General features: G+C 49.5%; 1 protein-coding gene across 1 annotated transcript in view; it reads left to right on the forward strand.

Annotated features, from left to right (window-relative positions):
- NSD3 (nuclear receptor binding SET domain protein 3) overlaps positions 1-16,387 on the forward strand; it is a 98,379-nt gene that overhangs the window by 70,128 nt on the left and 11,864 nt on the right. The window contains exons 19-23 of the mRNA XM_063139319.1: positions 1,716-1,985; positions 3,649-3,765; positions 7,470-7,611; positions 15,173-15,279; positions 15,603-15,807. Coding sequence (XP_062995389.1) covers positions 1,716-1,985; positions 3,649-3,765; positions 7,470-7,611; positions 15,173-15,279; positions 15,603-15,807 — 841 coding nt within the window. The remainder of the gene's footprint in view (positions 1-1,715; positions 1,986-3,648; positions 3,766-7,469; positions 7,612-15,172; positions 15,280-15,602; positions 15,808-16,387) is intronic.

A 16,387-nucleotide genomic window follows, 5' to 3' on the forward strand; every position in this document is an offset into this window, starting at 1 on the left:
CTCTGGATTAAAATTGAAAGTCATTGTGCTTCCTCATTTTCCATCCAAAATCCTACCATATGATCCTCTAGTTCAGGGGAAACTATTTTGACCCGAGGGAGGGATGTCGGGTGCTGCAGCTGTGGGTGAAGATATAGTGGTCTCCACTCTGACTGGGTTCAGACGATTGCGTAGGGAGAAGCTGTCATGGCTTCTGTGCCTCCCCCCGCACATCTTGTGTGCGCACCCGCCGTTTGCATAGTTCCCTGTGCTGCAGCGCACATTGATGTGTCATCCGAACCGAGTCTTCCTACCCAACCCACAACATGCAGTAGAGGTTGTAGGGTGGGTATGCGCCACATACCAGGTTCAGACCACACACCAACCTGTACTGCAGCATGGGAAATTATGCAAATGGCGGTCGCATGCGCAGGGACAGGGGGAGAAGCCGCGACATGCAATCGTCCAAACAGCCCCTGCTCTTTCCAACATAGAAACATTCCGTTCTCTCTCACACACACACACATTCCATTTACACTATATGGGTGAACAAGCTGCAGGCCACATGCAGAACTTGGCCACTCCCAGCGCGGCCCATGGAACCATGGGGATCCTGGCCCAGAGATAGGAGATAAGCCCTATCAGGGAATGCACATCCTCTATTTCTGATCTCTGGGTTTCCCTTGCCAGCACTGGAAAGGGAAAGCCTTATTTGTGGGGTAGAGGAAAGAGTGTGTGTCTGTAGGTTGGGTGGGGTTCTCCACCAATGAAAGAGCACTATTTCAGCAAGAAAGAGAACTCTTGCTGAAAGGTTCTCATAATAAAATCGTGTAGATAAAATCTACACGAGACTTTTATCCCAGGGTCGTCCCTAAGTTGTCCCTGTGTGTCCACATGACGCACTGGGGATCCTGGGGGCAACCAGGGGTGACCCCTCCATTTTTGCGGGAAAACTGCTTGCCCGGTTATCCCGATTTCGTTCACGTTCCTGGGATCGTCCCGAGACTGCGGGAAGTGTGGGCTCCCATCCCACCTGGTGCCCGCTTACTCGCGAGTAAGGGTAGCACCAGAGCCGCACGGCATGGCTCCATGCCCATCAGGGGATGGGGTGGCAGCAATTTCACCACCAATGGAATGGCAGGGAGGGGGGTTAGGGGCTGATTTCCAGGGGGAAGTTTTCCCCCCTTACTTTTTCATTGGAGCAGGGCCTCGCCCTTGTGCGAATAGCCCCACTGCTTCCAAAAAACAAAATGGCAGCCACAATGTCCCTGCTTCTTCCCTGGCCATCGCATGCGAATCCAGAAGGAGGATCTTGCGATCAACATATCTTGAGATCACATTCATGTGTTGATGAATGTATATGTGAAAGAGGTTCCATATGATACTGCTTTATAGCAGTTTAGACTGTTTGTCAATCCAACCCGGTATTGTTTGTTCTGAGTGGAAGCAGCTATCTGGCAGACATCTGTCCCACTATCTGCTCCTGTTAACAGCCCACGCTCATGATTAAACCTGAGAATATCTGTCTGGAAGACATGTACTCTATCGCTGTGTTATGATTTGCCAACACAAAAGTTACCATAGGTTTCATATCCTCCCACCTATGTTTTTTTGTTCGTTTTGTGTTTTTGTTTTTAATGGAGAGTTCTTCAGGTGCCGAGGGAGTAAGTGATGGCCATGCGTAGGTGAATCCATGAAATCCGGGCTTTATCTAATCTTTGTCCTCTGTTTTACAGTCCAACAAAGTCGTTGGGAAGGTTCAGATTCAAGTTGCGGACTTGTCTGAAATCCCTCGGTGTAATTGTAAGCCGACCAACGAGAACCCTTGCGGCCTGGAGTCGGAGTGTTTAAATCGAATGCTGCAGTATGAGTGCCATCCCCAAGTCTGCCCTGCAGGAGAACGCTGTCAAAACCAGTGCTTCACCAAGAGACTCTATCCAGAAGCAGAAATTATAAAAACTGACCGGCGAGGCTGGGGTCTTAGGACAAAACGGAACATTAAAAAGGTAGCATTTAGGGTGAATGCTTTTGAACTCTTCTGTGGTGCCAGAATAGATGAGTGCCTGTTTCAGCCTTACCTTCCACTGAAAACCACATGAATTAACTTCTGCTATGGGCCCAATTGGTTCAAATGTACTGCATAGATCTCTGGGGATGCAAACTACATGTACCTACATTCTGTTATGGCAAAAGCAACAGTTGGCAACAACCTACTTTATCCCATGTCGCTTGTGGCCTTCAGACATGGATTTTAATTGTTTTGTTGTACTTTGAGCACCCTGGGAATTTATTTTGAAGGGTGGGGTAAAAAAAAACCCACCCTATAATATTGTTGATCCCTTGGAATGATCTGAAAACAAAAGTAAACACAGTGCGGCATAATGAAGAGAGTGTTGGGCTTGAACCCAGGAGATCTGTATTGAAATTCCCACTCAACTAGGATGCTCCAGTGACTTTGGCTGGTTGCTGTATCTACACCCAGTTGTCATGTCTAACCCTAATGCCCCTGTTTTGGGAGAAGATGTTTCAGGTAATCAATCAGAATCAGATTCAGAACTAGAAGACGCAGCGCCAGACACCAACCAGCCTGTACCAGTGGGGGAGGAAGCTCTCACGGGTGATTCCCCAGCTGGGAGTCAGCCCTCTCCAGAGCTTATCTTCTCAAGGCCAAATCCTACACACTTAGTGGGAAGTGAGTTTTCTTCCGGGGGTGAGCGTTCCAACAACCTAGCTGATGCTAGGATCCACTGGAAGCTGAAACGCACGGCACGAAAGGAAGGTGTGAGAAGGTCCGAGAGATTACGCCAGAACCTGCCACCACACCAGGCGCTCTGAAGTTACGGGCGTTTGAGAAGTAGCTTCTTCTTCTTCTTGGATGGACAATTGTCTTGCTTAGTTTGCATAGTTTTGCCTAGGGGGACGCTTCCAAGAGGCTAGACTCTATTCTGGTAGAAGAGACGTTTATTGCTTAATAAAAGCTTTGTGGATTACTTAGCAAGCCTCGTCATTGCCTCCCATCGAAAGTTTCTGGGAAACACGACACCAGTCTGCCTCACAGGGTGGTTCAAGTTTTTCCACAGAACAGGTTTGCTGTTCTTTGTTTCATTTTGGAAGCTCCTCCCAACAAAAATGGCAGCAGCAAGAGCAAGTATAAAAGGCCACACTCCATCAGGGAGCTAAGCAGGCTTACACCTATCCAAATTATTGGACAGAGAAGGAAAGCTTTCCTTTGGGTTATGGCCAGATTCTTTTCAAATCAGGAGCTGGAAGGGACCATAAATATTACGTTGAAAAGGAACTGTAGCTTTTTTAAACTTTTCTAATGCAGGGACGTGCCTTTACCCACTCTGAAGATATCCATGACCCTATTTGCTTTACTAGGACTTGATAGATAAGCAGAAGTTTTGTGATCTTGTGTTGTCTGTGCCCCCATAGCTACTCTGTGAGAAGACTTTTACCTTTTCACAGACGGCGCACTGAGATTAGTTTATCCAGGGCTTCACGCTTATTGCAGAGGTGTGAGTTGACCTCAGGTCTCCCGGATTCAAGGCTAAAACTCTCTCTGTTTTACCACACTGGCTGTCTTCTAACAAGGACTTGTCTTTTGATGCTTATTCCCTGTAATAATCTCACCAACTGCAAGTGTACATTTCTTTGGATTACTTTCAGGGTGAATTTGTCAACGAGTATGTCGGTGAACTAATTGACGAGGAAGAATGCCGATTGCGAATCAAACGTGCCCACGAGAACAGCGTGACCAATTTCTATATGTTGACTGTTACGAAGGTAAAAGGAGCACCCTATCTAGAGTGCATATGTGGAATTGGCTCATGAGGCGTATAATCCCATCTCAGTTTAAAATGTGTCACGGTTTTAATGCCAGCGAAAGCCACTGCCAAGGAGACACACTCAGCACCACTAGCGGTGCCTCAGGCAGGAGCGATATTGCAAGTGATTTGAAATATGCTCCAGAGGACCTGGCTGCTCCATATTCTTCCTGCATGAATTTGGTGATAGTGGCTTTTGGTATGGTGGAACCAGGCTGATAAAAACTGGACTGAGACATCCATGAAGTCTTCAATAGCCCTGAGGCCATTCATTCAGGTGGAGTTAAGAGTCACTAGCCTGCTTGAAGTATACAAAAGTGGGGTAAAAATGTCACAGAAGGAATTGGCTTCAGGGGCTGTGTGTCCTCCAAAGCCGTATCTTCCCCTCCAACCCCATAGTCCTTTAAACCACAAGAGAGCGCACCTCAGACAAGCATCTTTTAGGCCTGCTTCATTTAGGCCTCATGCTAAAGTGAACCAAACCTCTTGGTTTCCCTTCAGCCCAGCCCCCACTTGCCCAAATGAGGACGTGTGCTCTACTGTCAGATACTGTCTCTGCTTCTCTCCGCAGCGAGCTTGCCGTTGTTATTATTATTATTATTATTTATTTATATAGCACCATCATCAGTGCAGCTCCAGTTGAGGTGTCCAATGCCACCATCTGCCCAATTTTGTGGGATCAGTTCTAGTTATTGTGGCCTGATGATGTAGACAAGGTGCTTGCAGCAGTGCGGCCGACCACTTGCCCTCTCGATCCCTGTCCCTCCTGGCTTATAAAAGCAAGCCGAGGGGGTCTGACTGGGTGGGTCCAGGGGGTGATAAATGCTTCCCTCCAGGAAGGGGGAAGGGGTGGTCCCTGCTGTCCTTAAGGAGGCAGTAGTGCGACCACTCCTGAAGAAGCCCACCCTGGACCCGATGGTATTAGGCAACTACCGCCCAGTTGCTAACACTCCTTTTTTAGGGAAGGTACTTGAGAGGGTTGTGGCGGAGCAACTGCAGGCACTCTTGGAGGATACTGATTATCTAGATCCATTCCAGTCTGGGTTCCGATCTGGTTACGGGACTGAATCAGCCTTGGTCGCCCTGATGGATGACCTTTATCGAGAGAGGGACAGGGGGAATGCAACCCTGTTAATCCTGCTCGATCTCTCGGCGGCTTTTGATACCATTGACCATGGTATCCTCCTGGATCGACTCTGTGGGATGGGCATCGGAGGCACTGTTTTACAGTGGTTCCGGTCCTACCTACGGGGTCGTTTTCAGAGAGTAGCATTGGGTGACCAGTCCTCGGCCTCCTGGCAATTGAGCTATGGAGTGCCGCAAGGCACCATCTTGTCCCCAATGTTATTTAACATCTATATGAAGCCGTTGGGAGCGGTCATTAGGGGATTTGGAGCGAAATGCCATCAATACGCTGATGACACGCAGCTCTATCTCCCTGTGACAACTGAATCAGGTGAGGCTGTGCAAGTCCTGGACCAGTGCCTAGACTCAGTAATGGGCTGGATGAGGGCCAATAAACTGAGACTAAATCCTGGCAAGACGGAAGCCCTGTGGTGAGTGGTTCCCGAGTCCGGGAGACAGGCTCATTGCCTGTTCTGGATGGGGTTGCTCTGCCTCTGAAAGAACAGGTTTGTAGTTTGGGGGTACTCTTAGACCCATTTCTGTCGTTGGAGGCTCAAGTAGCCGCCATGGCTCGGAGTGCCTTTTACTATCTTCAGTTGGTTCGCCAACTACGGCCTCTCCTGGACAGGGATAGCTTGACCACGGTGGTACAGGCATTGGTAACCTCAAGATTGGATTACTGCAACGCGCTCTATGTGGGGCTGCCCTTGAAGCTGCTCCGGAAGCTGGAGCTAGTGCAGAATGCTGCAGCTCAGCTGTTGTCCGGAGCCGCCCCTTTCCAGCATGTAACTCCTCTGCTGAGGGAACTGCACTGGCTGCCTATTCGCTACCGGGCCAGGTTTAAGGTTCTTGTACTTGTGTACAAAGCCCTAAACAACTTGGGACCAGGATACCTGAGAGAGCGCCTTCTCCCTTACCAACCTGCCCGGTCACTGAGGTCATCTGAGGGCCTGCTCCTGGTGGTTCCACCTAGATCCATCCTCCGATTGGAATCCACCAGGGGAAGAGCCTGCGTGGTGGCGCCCCTCCTGTGGAATTCCCTGCCTCTGGAGCTCAGACAGGCTCCAACCTTGTACTCCTTTCGGCTCCTCCTGAAAACATCTTTATTCCAAGAAGCCTTTCTTTAACATGCAGCCTTGGATTTCTGTGTTGTTGTTGTTTTGCTTCTTTTTAAATTTTGTTTTAACTGTTTTTATTTTCATTTTACCTTGTACCTCCGAAATTTTTTCAATGAGGAGCGGTATATAAATATTCTAAATGAATAAATAAATAAATACTGTCTAGTGCCAATATTTGGAAGTGGCACACATGTGCGTAGCCCTTGGCTCTAGTTAGTTGGAGTAGGAACGGTTCAAGAAAGCCGCATTTTTTTTCATACCTAGGTCCCTCTTCAGACAACACGGTAAGCCAAGTGGTTAAGCATTTTGAGCTAAACATTATGGCTTAGTGAGTCATGTAAGCCATTTTTAATCATGGTGGCTACATTACCGTAATTTAAACATGCTCCCTAACCATTTGTTACAAAAAGGTTAGTGGCCTAACCATGGCTTAGTGTGTTGTCTGAACAGGCCTTAGGTGGTTTGCCCCATTGATGGGGAGCAGCCTGGCTCTCCCCTGGGTTATCTCTGTGTGATCCACCCCCACATAATAATAATGTGCTAATTAACAGTTGACACATCTCGGTAATCTGTACAACTATCCAGTAAGACAAGACAGTACTCTTCTCCCCATATTGCAAGGGGGCCGGGGTGTGCTGAAGCCAAGGCTGTTAATGACTTTGTGGCTGAAGCTGGAACTAACTGTGATTTGAACATAGTTAGCTGCTTTATGCCAGATCAGACAGTTTGTCCGTCTAACTTGTGGGTTAGCACCTAGTATTGGGTCACAGCCTAACCTAACATGAACTGTAGCAGCAGCACTGCTACTATACAAATATAGGATTAAAAAAGAGAGAAATGGGTTCCTAAATACATGTTTTGGCTGAAGGTGAGTCCCAGGTCTGAAAAGGTTGAAAACTGCTGGTCTACTCTAGCTGGCAGCAGCTTCTCAGGATCTCGGACGGAATCAAATCAAGGTTAATCTAGTCCAGCATTTTGTTCACACAGTGGCCAATCAGCTGTCAACCACAAACAGGACAATAGTGCAACAGCACCCACCCACCCACCAGCCATGATCCCCAGCAACTGGTGTACATGCTGCCTCTGGCACTGGAGATAGTGGCTACTATTCCTGATGGCTGTGTACTACCTCTAGTATCATAGGCAGTATGTATACCAACTTGGATGGCCTCCTTCTCCATGATTTTTTCTAAACACCTTTTAAAGTCATCCAAGTTGGTGCCCATCACTGCACTTTGTGGCAGCCAATTCCATAGTTTACTATGTACTGTGTAAAGAACTCCTTATTTAAAATCTGACAAATTCTTGCTTAAGACTCTTTGTTATGATAAATCAACACAGCTATCCCCCTAGAAATGTAAAGTTTCCTTCTTAGATATTTGGTGTATTATTTACTTTGTATTCTTTGGTCTTATTGAAGGACCGTATAATAGATGCTGGCCCAAAGGGGAATTACTCTCGCTTTATGAACCACAGCTGCAACCCCAACTGTGAAACCCAGAAGTGGACAGTGAATGGGGATGTCCGAGTTGGACTCTTCGCTCTGTGTGATATTCCTGGAGGTAAAATTGCTTCTGCATTTCCCCAAAAGTGCTTCTGCATTTTTCTTCTGAATGCCCGTTTGTATTGGCTGCCTGTATGTTTCCAAGCTTGATTCAAGGTGCTGGTTTTAACCCATAAAGCCTTATCATGGCTCAGGACTACAATACCTAACAGAGTGCCTCTCCTGGCTTGAACATGCCTGTACACTACGCTCAACATCTAAGGCCCTCCTCTGGGTGCCTACTCCAAGGGAGGCTCGGAAGGTGGCAACAAGGGAGAGGGCCTCCTCTGTGGTGGCCCCTGTAAAGGAAGAGCGCCCAGCAACTTGCTGGCTTCTGGACTGGATTTAGCACGGATCCCCAGGCACAGACACTCACGGCTCACACAAAATGAGGTTTTAAGACCATTTATTAGGAAAAGGGTAGGAATACATGGGATTAGCAGAATAAAACTATAAAAGCATGCATAAATGTGTAAGAACCCAGAGCAAGCAAGCTAAAAACTACAACTGCAATTCATACGTCACCCCAGACCGATCTCAGCCGACGACCCCCCTGTTCCCTCCACAGGGATGTCTTTATACTATTCTTTTCACTCCTTCCCCCCTCCCTTCAGCTTTGATGCGTGGAGTGTCTTCACACCTCCGCTCGGGATGGTTAATCACTCAAGGACAAGCGGACAGTTACAATCGGCTTGGCTCCAGTCTTCTCCCCCATACAGCTGCCTGGTTCTTATCTCCCTTCCTATGGAACCATAAAATTCATAAATTAAAAGACATGCCAGTCCCAAGGTCCAGTTTAACCCTCACCTTACCCTTACACTTCCCCCCTAAGATGGAATTTCTAGAAAATTCCATCCTACCTCCCTTTGTCATTCCCCGGTTTACACATTGACCCCTTTCTCCGTTTATTTTCTTTTTTGTGCCCCACGCAGGGGCAGGGGTTTTTCACACCTCCCCTCTCCCTCTCGCCCAAAGCTTCGGGACAACCCATCCGCCACGACATTCTCTTTTCCCTTGATATGGGAAATGGTAAAATCATAGTCCTGCAACGCCAAGCTCCATCTTAACAACTTTCGGTTGGTATTTTTCACCCGGGATAGCCAGCACAGCGGGGAATGGTCAGTTTGTATTTGGAACGGCCGCCCCCAAAGGTAGGGGCGTAATTTCCCCACTTCCCATACGATGGCCAAACATTCCTTTTCGATAGTAGCCAAGGCCCTCTCTCGTGGCAGCAATTTTTTGCTAATGAACGCGACGGGCTGGAACTGCCCCCCCTCTCCTTCCTGCAGCAGCACCGCCCCCAACCCTGCTTCGGAAGCGTCCGTTTATACCACGAACGGCCGATTGAAGTCGGGCGCTCGGAGAATTGGAGCACGCTTTAGTTTTTCTTTTAACCCTTCGAATGCCTGCTGGCAAGCTTCCGTCCACTGTACCCTCACCGGCTGTCTCTTCCTACACAGATCAGTCAGGGGGGCCACGAGCTGGCTAAAGTTGGGAACAAATCTGCGATAGTAGCCCGCTAGCCCCAAGAAGGACTGGACCTGCTTTTTTGTTTGCGGGACAGGCCACTGTTGGACTGCCTCCACTTTGGCCTCCAGGGGCTTTAACGCTCCCTGCCCTACCCGATGTCCTAGATACGTTACTTCCGCCCTTCCAAATTGGCACTTGGAGGCCTTTACGGTTAACCCGGCCTCCCGTAGCTGCCCCAGCACCTGAGCTAGATGTTCTAAGTGCTGCTCCCAGGTGTCACTAAACACCGCCACATCATCCAGGTAAACACACGAAAAAGGCCCCAGCCCCTCTAAAACCCGGTCCATAAGTTTCTGAAAGCCCCCCGGAGCATTCGAGAGCCCAAACGGCAACACTGTGAACTGGTAGTGCCCCCTAGGGGTGGAAAAGGCAGACTTCAAGGCAGCATCCTCATCTAGCGGCACCTGCCAATATCCCTTGGTTAAATCCAATGTGGAGATGTATTTGGCTTTCCCTATCGTTTCTATTAGAACATCCGTACGTGGCATGTCATAAGCCGCCACCGTGGAAACACTGTTTAGCTTCCTGAAGTCCACGTAGAAACTGATCGAGCCATCTTTCTTCGCCACGATGACGAGGGGGGAGGACCAGGGGCTGTGGCTCTTTTTAATAACCCCCATTGCCAACATCTCCTTGATCTCCTTGTTCGCTATCTCTAACTGCCTGCCGTTCAGCCAGTGGGGGGGAGACTGGATCGGTGGGTGATTCCCGGTGTCAATGGAGGCAGCCCTGAAAACAGCTCCTCAAACCCCCCTAAACACCGCTTCAGCTGCTCTTGCTGTGTCCAACCCAATTCCTCCGGTATCTGAATGTCGACCAGCCCCTCCTTTCCCCGATAACTAGCTAAGACGTCCATTCCCGCCTCTCCATCTAACGGGTCCCCCTTTCCCACTTGGCACACCCGAACGGCTCGCTCCTGAAACGGCTTCATCATGTTTACATGATACACCTTGGAGCGGCGTTGGGTGGCGGGGTCCTTTAACAGATAATTAACCTCGTTTAGCTTTTTCTCCACCACCAGGGGCCCTTCCCATCTGACCGCAAGTTTTTCCGGCTTCAGTGGCTTTAAAACCAGTACCTTGTCTCCCTCCTGGAACACCCGCTGTCGCACTTTCCTATCGTACCACCCCTTCTGGACTTCTTGGGCTTGGGCTAAGTTCTCTTGAGCAGCCTCTCCTACCTCCCTCAGCAAGTTCTGTAAATTTTGCAAACATGTTACTATGGAAACAGGAGTGGGGCTGGTCTGCCCCTCCCACCCTTCCCTCAGCAACTTTAGTGGGCCTCTCAATTCCCATCCAAACACCAGCTCATTCGCCGAAAACCCCAAGCTATCGCTCTTAGCGTCTTGGGCAGCAAAAAGGAGATAGGGTAGGGCTTGGTCCCAATCTGCTGCGTGCTTGGTGGTGTACGCCTTCAACATCCTCCCTAGGGTTTGGTTAAACCGCTCTACTAGCCCGTTGCCCTCATAGTGGTACGCCGGGGAAGTACACTGCTGCACTCCTGCCAACTTCCATAGTTCCTTCAGCAACTGGGACATAACCCCCCCTCCCAAATCATGTACCAGTACTTTGGGGACCCCCAAGCGGGTAAAAATCGTCATAGCCTTTGCCAACTGCGGGGCGGAAATCGCAGCCAGGGGCACCGCTTCCACAAACCGGGTGGCGTAATCCACTAGAGTTAGAATGTATTTCTTCCCCGACCGAGTGGCCGGGCTGAACGGTCCCAATATATCCACCCCCATCTTTTCAAACGGCACCTCTGTGATGGGGGAAGGGCGAAGTGGAGCCTTAGGGTGATCCCGGGGAAACTCTACTCGTTGACAGGTATCACACGTGGAGCAAAAGCCCCGTACTTCCTGGGCTACCCCCGGCCAGTAAAAGTCCCGGCTCACCCGCTCCAGGGTTCTGCGGATACCCAGGTGCCCTCCCCACAGCAACTCATGGGCTGCTTCTAGTACCCTTCCCCACGCCGACTGGGGTACTACCAGTTGTTTCCTCTCTACCCCCCCCCACCTTTGGGCGAGAACAGCCGGTACAGCAGCCCTTTTTCCCAGGCAAACACCGCCGTGCCCGTCTTTCCCCGACCCTCTGATGGCCCCCCTGCTGCCTCCCGACACCCTTGTAGGGTGGGATCCTGCTGAAGTTCTTGGCGGAACTCTGGGGTGTCCAGGCCCTCTGGGGCAGGACCTCCTCCCTCTCCTTCAGCTTCAGGTGACTTGGATAAAGGGGCATCCTCCTTTTCGCTCCCCGGGTCCTCCCTCCGCTTAGCGGCTTTCCCCCGAGTAACCACGACAAGTTGTGTGACTTTAAAACATAAGTCATTTCCCTGTAGGAAAGCTGGCCCCTCGGTATGCGTGAGTATAACCAGTTCACCCTTCCACCCACGGTACTCAATCTTTACTCGAGCCAGCGGAGCCTCAAAAGGAGGTGCTCCGTACGGGGTTACTGTCACAGTTTGGCCCGAAAGTTTCTGTCCCAGCTTGAGCAGGCCCACATGTATGCTGCTCAAATCCGCACCGGTGTCTCTTTGAGCCCGCACCTGTCTCCCATCGACCACCACACACTCACAGAATTTCTTCCGACTCCACTGGAGCTGCGCCGGGGTCACCAACCGCATAGCGACGGCTGAAGAGGAACCTGGCTTCTCTGGACCTGCCGCCGCCTTCGCTACTCCGGCTGGCTCGCTGCTCATGTACTCCCACTCCAGGTCAGCAACTTCTCCCTCACTGTCGTCGCTCCAATTCGACAACGGAGAAGCCGGCACTGGTGGGGCCGCCGCCGCTCGCACTACCGGTCGCGTCGCTGGGCCCCCGCCTGCCCCCGCCTGCTTGGCCGCCAGCTTGGGGCATTCCCTCTTCAAGTGCCCGGGCTCCTTGCAGTAGAAGCACCCCCCACTCGGTTGGGGCCCCGCCGCCGCTGCCGGGGCACTCCCTTTTTCTCTGTGATCCTTCCCGGGCCAAGCCGCCTTCTTCTCCGCCGACATTCCACTGGGGCGCAGCTCCAGACCTTTCTCCATCCCCCGAGGGGTCCCCCCAGCGCCCTTCCGCTCGAACACCTGCAGGCAGTCCGCTATTTTGGCTGCTTCCATCGGCATCTTGGGGTTCTTCTCCCCCATCCAGGCATCGTACTTCTTGGGGAACTGCCGATAGAGTTGCTCCTTTGGCCACCAGATCTTTGGCCGCCTTGAGGTTGTGGACTCCCTCTGCCTCCATCCAGGCCTCCATTGCCATCAGCATCTGTGTAGTGAACGCCGCGAAGGTCTCCGTTGGGTTCCTGGTAAGCTGCCGAAACTTTTGGTGACAGTGCTCTGCCGTGAGGGCATACTGCTCCTTTGCCACTGACTTGAAATGCCCATAATCGTGCCGCAGTTCCCGAGGGATGGTGGCTATCATCTCTCTCAATGTCCTGGAAACTTGCGGGCGCAGCAGGCTCATCATCTGGGTGGCCGGGACCCCCAACTCGTCGCAGGTATCCTCGAAGAGCGCCAAGAAAGCTCCCACATCATCACCCTCTTGGTACACCGGGAACGCCCGCCGGTCGAATCGGTTCCTTGACAATCCCGCCGGAGATTGACCCCGGGTCCCCTCTCTCTCTATTTCGACTACCTTCAGGTGGCGGGTCATCAGCTCCAAGCATTCCGTATACATTCGCTGCATCTTCCCCTCGTTGTTCTCTTCCTCCGCCTTCACGCTTGGGCCCTTTCTATCCGCCGCCCCCTGAGGGTGAGGGACCCCTTGAGGGTGTGGGATCTGTACACTTGGGCCATTTCCGTCCATCATCCCCTGAGGGAATGAGATCTTAGGCCGAACGTCATACCACGCACTCTCCTGCCCTTCGCTTGGTGTCCAGAGCTGTGCGGAATGTCGTCTCCGGGCCCTCTCCACGGAGCTAGGCGTCCCCTCTACCACCCATTCGATAGTGGCTGGGATGGGATCCCCTTCCGCCCCTTCCTGAGAAGTCGCCCCCAACAACTTCACACCTGAAGCTACTGCTCCCTGGTCCTGCAACATTGTCGGCTGTCTACTCGACCTTGCTCGCACCGGGTTCAAACCTTATGCCTTGTGTCTATCCCCTTTTTCCTACCAGCGTCTTGCCCCTCCGGATCCGTGTCGAATCCCAGCGCTGCCCACCATGTAAAGGAAGAGCGCCCAGCAACTTGCTGGCTTCTGGACTGGATTTAGCACGGATCCCCAGGCACAGACACTCACGGCTCACACAAAATGAGGTTTAAGACCATTTATTAGGAAAAGGGTAGGAATACATGGGATTAGCAGAATAAAACTATAAAAGCATGCATAAATGTGTAAGAACCCAGAGCAAGCAAGCTAAAAACTACAACTATAATTCATACGTCACCCCAGACCGATCTCAGCCGACGACCCCCCTGTTCCCTTCACAGGGATGTCTTTATACTATTCTTTTCACTCCTTCCCCCCTCCCTTCAGCTTTGATGCGTGGAGTGTCTTCACACCTCCGCCCGGGATGGTTAATCACTCAAGGACAAGCGGACAGTTACAATCGGCTTGGCTCCAGTCTTCTCCCCCATACAGCTGCCTGGTTCTTATCTCCCTTCCTATGGAACCATAAAATTCATAAATTAAAAGACATGCCAGCCCCAAGGTCCAGTTTAACCCTCACCTTACCCTTACAGCCCCCAATTATGGAATGATCTCCCCAATGAGGCCCACCTGGTGCCAGCATTGCTATCTTTTCGGCACCGGGTCAAAACTTTTCTCTTTTCCCAGGCATTTAGCATGTGATGAGTTTTTAATCTAACCCGGATTTTTTTTTATGGTTTAGCTGATTGCTGAAAGTTGGTTTTAGCTGTATGCTATCTGTGTGTACTGTCTGTTGTATATTTTTAAATTTTACATATTGTTGTTAATGTTTTAAGCTTTTAAAACACCCAGAGAGCTTCGGCTATGGGGCGTGGTGGCGTGGTATAGAAATGTTAATTATTATTATTTGCCCTTATTTGCCAATAATGCCAACAGAAACTTCTGGATTTTATTGAATGACATAAGTACTGCGTTTTCTTTCTGTTTTTAAAGTTGAATGTAAATTAGGCTGTCAATGTCTAATTGTTTAATTTACTCTTTTTACAAGCCTTTGTCATTAATTACTTTTAACGCAGGAACTTTCAAAAACTGTGGCTAGCACCATCTTAGGAAAAGACATTCTCTCATGTGAGAATGAATAATTATTCTAAACAAATGCCCTCTATAACAGATACATGCATTGTCTAAAAACAAGGAGTGGTGTTCCTTTATTTTAAAACCGTTGTTTTATTCATCTGGGAGCAGCGCAGTCCTAACCCCTGATGTTGCTGGATGGAGAGGGTTAGGTTGGTTCCCAACTGCCAGCCTGTAGGGTGCAAGAAGGTGAGATGGGGGCTCTACTGTGCCCAGGTGAGTGGATTTTCCTGTTGATGGAAAGTCCTGAACTGGGGTTGTTCCATGTATGGGCAGAACTGATTTTGGTTCCAGTAAATCAAAAGCCATTTTGCTCCCCTAGACAGGCCCAATGGAAAGGTAATGTAAAAAAAAATGCATGGTGCAAGAAACATTACAGGTTCATGCAATATACTGCTGTGTATCTGCTATTACTACAAGATGTGAAGTGTCCCTACATACGCAATATCAATTGAGAGGCATGGAGGAGAAGGAGATTCTGTAGAAATGATGCAGGCGAGGGAGGAGTCAATATCTGGATTCCTTAATCGCTAGACCAAGTCAGTAAAGAAGTCCTTTGACTGAAGAGCCCTGTGATCTTAATGAGCAAAGGGCTAATTACATTTTAAATGTTGTCTGCTGGACCAACTTGTCTTAAGGTTTGACCTAAACTAGTCTCTTCCGGCAGGCCTACCCAGATGAATTTTAAACTTAAGAATTTTATGATGTTGTGATTGTTATTTTAGTATTGTATCGATCCAGAGGGGGAGAGGCTGGTAATCAATCAATCAATCATCACCGTTTTCTGAATTGTAAAAGTAAACATGTCGGCATCGTTTCCCAAATGTCTAGTGGTAAACTACTTGTCTTGAACTTCCAGGGATGGAGTTAACATTTAACTATAACTTGGATTGCCTGGGAAATGGCAGGACAGAATGCCACTGTGGAGCAGATAACTGCAGTGGGTTCCTAGGAGTACGGCCAAAGGTTAGTTATGCAAGGGGGTGGGGGTGGGGGTGGGGGGAAGCCCCCTGGGACAAAATCAGCAAATAGTTTTAATGTTACATTTGAGTCCTTCCAACCTCCCCAAGTGTACGTATTGGAGAGGGTAAACAAGGCCATTTCCTACAGTCTGGTGCCTGCCTGTACCAATTTGGGTAATGTATTTCTTCTGGTTACTGGATGTCTGTGTCTTCAGGCATCAATGTTTTCAGCCCTTAGAATAGCAGGGTGGGTGTGCATTGGCTCTTCTTTTTATGGTAGTAATTCTCTAATCTTGTACTGCCATGACTTTTTCCTCCACCTACCAGACGGCGTGTGCGACAGCAAATGAAGAGAAAGCTAAGAACGCAAAATTGAAGCAGAAGAAACGAAAGATAAAAACAGAGCAGAAGCAGATGCATGAGGATAACTGTTTCCAGTGTGGAGATGGGGGTGAATTGGTCATGTGTGATAAAAAAGACTGTCCCAAAGCATACCACCTCCTCTGCCTTAACTTGACACAGCCACCCTTTGGTACGTGCCTGACGACACTCTTTTACAGGTCATTCTTGGCAGCCAGGAATTGGGCTCCGTGTACATTTATTTAGGGCCTGCTATGTCTGGCTGTTTAACTTTGGCTTTCTATATGTTCTGGTTCTGAAAAATTAGCTAGGAAACAGTCCACTTTTTCTAGAGGAAATACAAGTAGTACTGCAACAAAAAATTGCAGTGTGGAGTTCTCCTGTTCAGGATTCTAGCCAGCCAATCAAATCCTCTTCCAGGATACTCAATCTCCCCCACTGCCACCTGCCATTTTACAGGGTTTCCTCCCACCCCCATCAGTATTCTATGTTTACTGAGCATAGTTTTCATTCCTCTGTTTTGAGTCTTTTATTCCCCCTTAGGTTTTCCCCCCTACAGATCTTCTGTAGGTTCTCCCAAGCCTGCTGATACATCCCTCTTATGCATGGATGGTGCTGTTCTGGCTAATCTGGTTTCACACTTACACAATGAGTCAAATAGTACTGTAGGATTATTATTACTAGTGGGAACCTTTTGTATGACTTTATTAAAATCCTATTCTCTTTATATTGAGAGTGGCGCTAAGCCAGAC

The sequence above is a fragment of the Elgaria multicarinata genome, chromosome 12 (assembly GCF_023053635.1).
Source record: "Elgaria multicarinata webbii isolate HBS135686 ecotype San Diego chromosome 12, rElgMul1.1.pri, whole genome shotgun sequence".
Taxonomy (NCBI): Eukaryota; Metazoa; Chordata; class Lepidosauria; order Squamata; family Anguidae; genus Elgaria; species Elgaria multicarinata.